This window comes from Athene cunicularia (assembly GCF_003259725.1).
Source record: "Athene cunicularia isolate RWA chromosome Z unlocalized genomic scaffold, athCun1 chrZ_part3, whole genome shotgun sequence".
Lineage (NCBI taxonomy): Eukaryota > Metazoa > Chordata > Aves > Strigiformes > Strigidae > Athene > Athene cunicularia.
The window spans coordinates 14,131,287-14,133,873 of record NW_020799144.1 but is presented as its reverse complement, the minus strand read 5'-3'; the positions used below and the strand labels follow the sequence as shown (position 1 = coordinate 14,133,873).

The following is a 2,587-nucleotide window of genomic DNA, read 5'->3' as shown; positions in this document are numbered from 1 at the left end:
AACACATTGCTTCAGAAACACCATTGCTCTCTTTGTAGCCAAAGCATGTGGTAATGGTCACACAGGGCTATTTCAGTAGCCAGAGGTTGTGATGGAAGTATCTAACTGTCAAGAGCAAAAAATACTGGATGCAGAGCTCATCTAATTCTTCAGGGACACCCCAGCTATAAACATTTTTCTGATGGAAACAGTTATGTATTGCCTTCTACTCTTCATTATAGTTTTCCCCCTTATCTCACTAAATACTACTCTTCTGAAAAGATATGTGTTATAACCAACAGCTATAACTAAAGGTCAAACCTAATTAGCATACATTATTTTCATCAAAATATAAACAAAATTAAGTCATTACTTAATAAAAACAACAGTTTCTTACACTGATGTCCAGTCAAAGAAGAATCCATACACAGTCTGAATCAAGATAATACTCCTTCAGGCACTTATCAACACAATACAGGCAACACTTCCTACTTAATACTGTGCTAATTTGTTATATATAAATTGGCTATTACAGCTGATACATATGAATGGAGATGAGGGTACAATACCTGTCCAGAGTTAATAAGACAGTTTCATTCATTTCAGGTATATCATCAGCTTTAATAGTAATGTTGATTGTAGTGTCACTTTGTCCAGATAAGAAAACCACAGAGCCATTAAAAGGACTTATGTCGTCATCTGTTACTGCGTTTTGATTGAGACCAGAGGGTTTCAAGCTCCAAAAGACAGTTGCTTGACCGTCAGTCCCATCTCGATGCAATGCAATGGAAACCTACGAAACACGAGTCTGATGTGACTTGTAAAACTAGATGCAAGAACAATTACTCCCTTACAAGTGACTACTGCATATGAGAATTGAAATGTCCACCTTGTTTTTTGGCTCATACCTATGTATAAGAGATGAAATCAAGGATGGTGTACTAACAGAAATATACACCAAATCTTATACTTTTAACCATTTGTTACATACCTAGACAGTGGAGATGACAGATTATTAATATCACAAATCACTAAGCAACCAGAAACAGAAAAAGCCTGGAATGACTGATTTAATAAGTGCCCACCTCATCAAGACACAATTTAGATTTTGAATGTAAACTACCATAATTTCATTCTGGTTGTTACAGTACAGTGCCAACCTGTACTCTGCTTAAGGAAATTAGCAGTTTTAATCTGAGAACTGTTGATTCAGGGTTTGTGGGAAGATTTCAGTGAAAAAAAAATAGGGGGAAAAAAAAAAAAGGAAAATCTATGAAAAAAAAAGCATTTTAAAAAAGGTTTCTCCGTCTGGGACTAAAGCACTTGGATGACAACGTTTTAGAAAATGCTTCTTTGGATTCTTAAAAACCTAACAGGCATAATTGTTGGAAAACACACCCAGCGAGCCAAATTATATGTTCGTATGTATTTCAACTATCACATATACAGACACTTCCATGAAATTTAGAAGCGCTGTCAGTCCTACTTTACATCACTCCCTTTGCAGTTAGTGAGAGAGATTAAAACTGTCTGCAGCATCTTTTGTTCTGTGTGAGCATTAAGACCTAACAGGTTTTAGATGCTTACAGAGAAAGCAAAGACCAATCAATCTCCCTTCTCTGATAATGACTAACACATTATTTCAGACCTTAGTTTTACAATCATGTTTTTGCCCTTTGTCTTTTTTTTTTTTTTTTTAAAGCAGAGGAATATTTGGGATCAGGCAGATCCCAAAGAGGAAGGATTTTCCACACATTAACGTTCAAATGTTACACTGAATATAGCAAACTTTGCCTTCTCGAAATACATTTTCTATACTAAGGGACAAGATTAAAAGGTTTACTTACCACTGTAAAGGGGGAATCTTCTGGCTCAGAAATAATAATTGGAAGATTGCTAGTAAAGCCTATTTCTCCATTTGCAATATCTGGAGTAATCCTCAAAGAAATATTTCGAATCTCGCCTAATCTAGGACTCAGAGGTGGGACTAGAGGAATCCTATTCACCAGCTCAACTTTTTCCAGCTGTAAGAAAAAGTAAAGAAAAATTTGAGAAACAAGAAGCCTTAGTACCAAGTCAGAACAATTCTGACATTTCAGTATAAATTTCATATCCAGGGAGCAAAACATGTCCAGAACAAATTTCTCTCACTGGCAGCACTGCTGTTAACAAACAGGTGTAAGTAGATGTGACAAAGAAATGAAATGGCTATCGCCGAGCTTTGTCAGTAGAATGGAATACCTCTCAGACAAATCACATTCATGTACACAACTAAATGCACGTAGAGGGAGAAAGAACCTCCCAGATCAGCTGATTTATTACTAGACCTATGAATAGCAGTACTGATTTGACAAATGGCCCAAGCTATTGTCCCAACTTCATTTTTTGTGCCATGCATTGATAAAAATCTGCTTGAAGTCTCTGGAGCCATAACAATGTACAGCCTCTAATGAAACAAAAGAATGATTCAATCTTCCTTCCTCTCTCATACAACTTTAAGGAGTTCTCTATTTATAATAACTAATATATTAGAATTGAATTCAGAATTGAAAATCAGTACAGTGTTTCAAAACTGTAGTCTACTCTCGTGTTACCATTTTTCCAATTC

General features: G+C 35.8%; 1 protein-coding gene across 1 annotated transcript in view; it reads right to left on the bottom strand.

The window, feature by feature from the left end:
* The window catches only part of ADGRV1 (adhesion G protein-coupled receptor V1), a 312,242-nt gene that overhangs the window by 269,127 nt on the left and 40,528 nt on the right, over positions 1–2,587 (bottom strand). Inside the window, exon 13 of the mRNA XM_026866507.1 lies at positions 1,827–2,003. Coding sequence (XP_026722308.1) covers positions 1,827–2,003 — 177 coding nt within the window. The remainder of the gene's footprint in view (positions 1–1,826; positions 2,004–2,587) is intronic.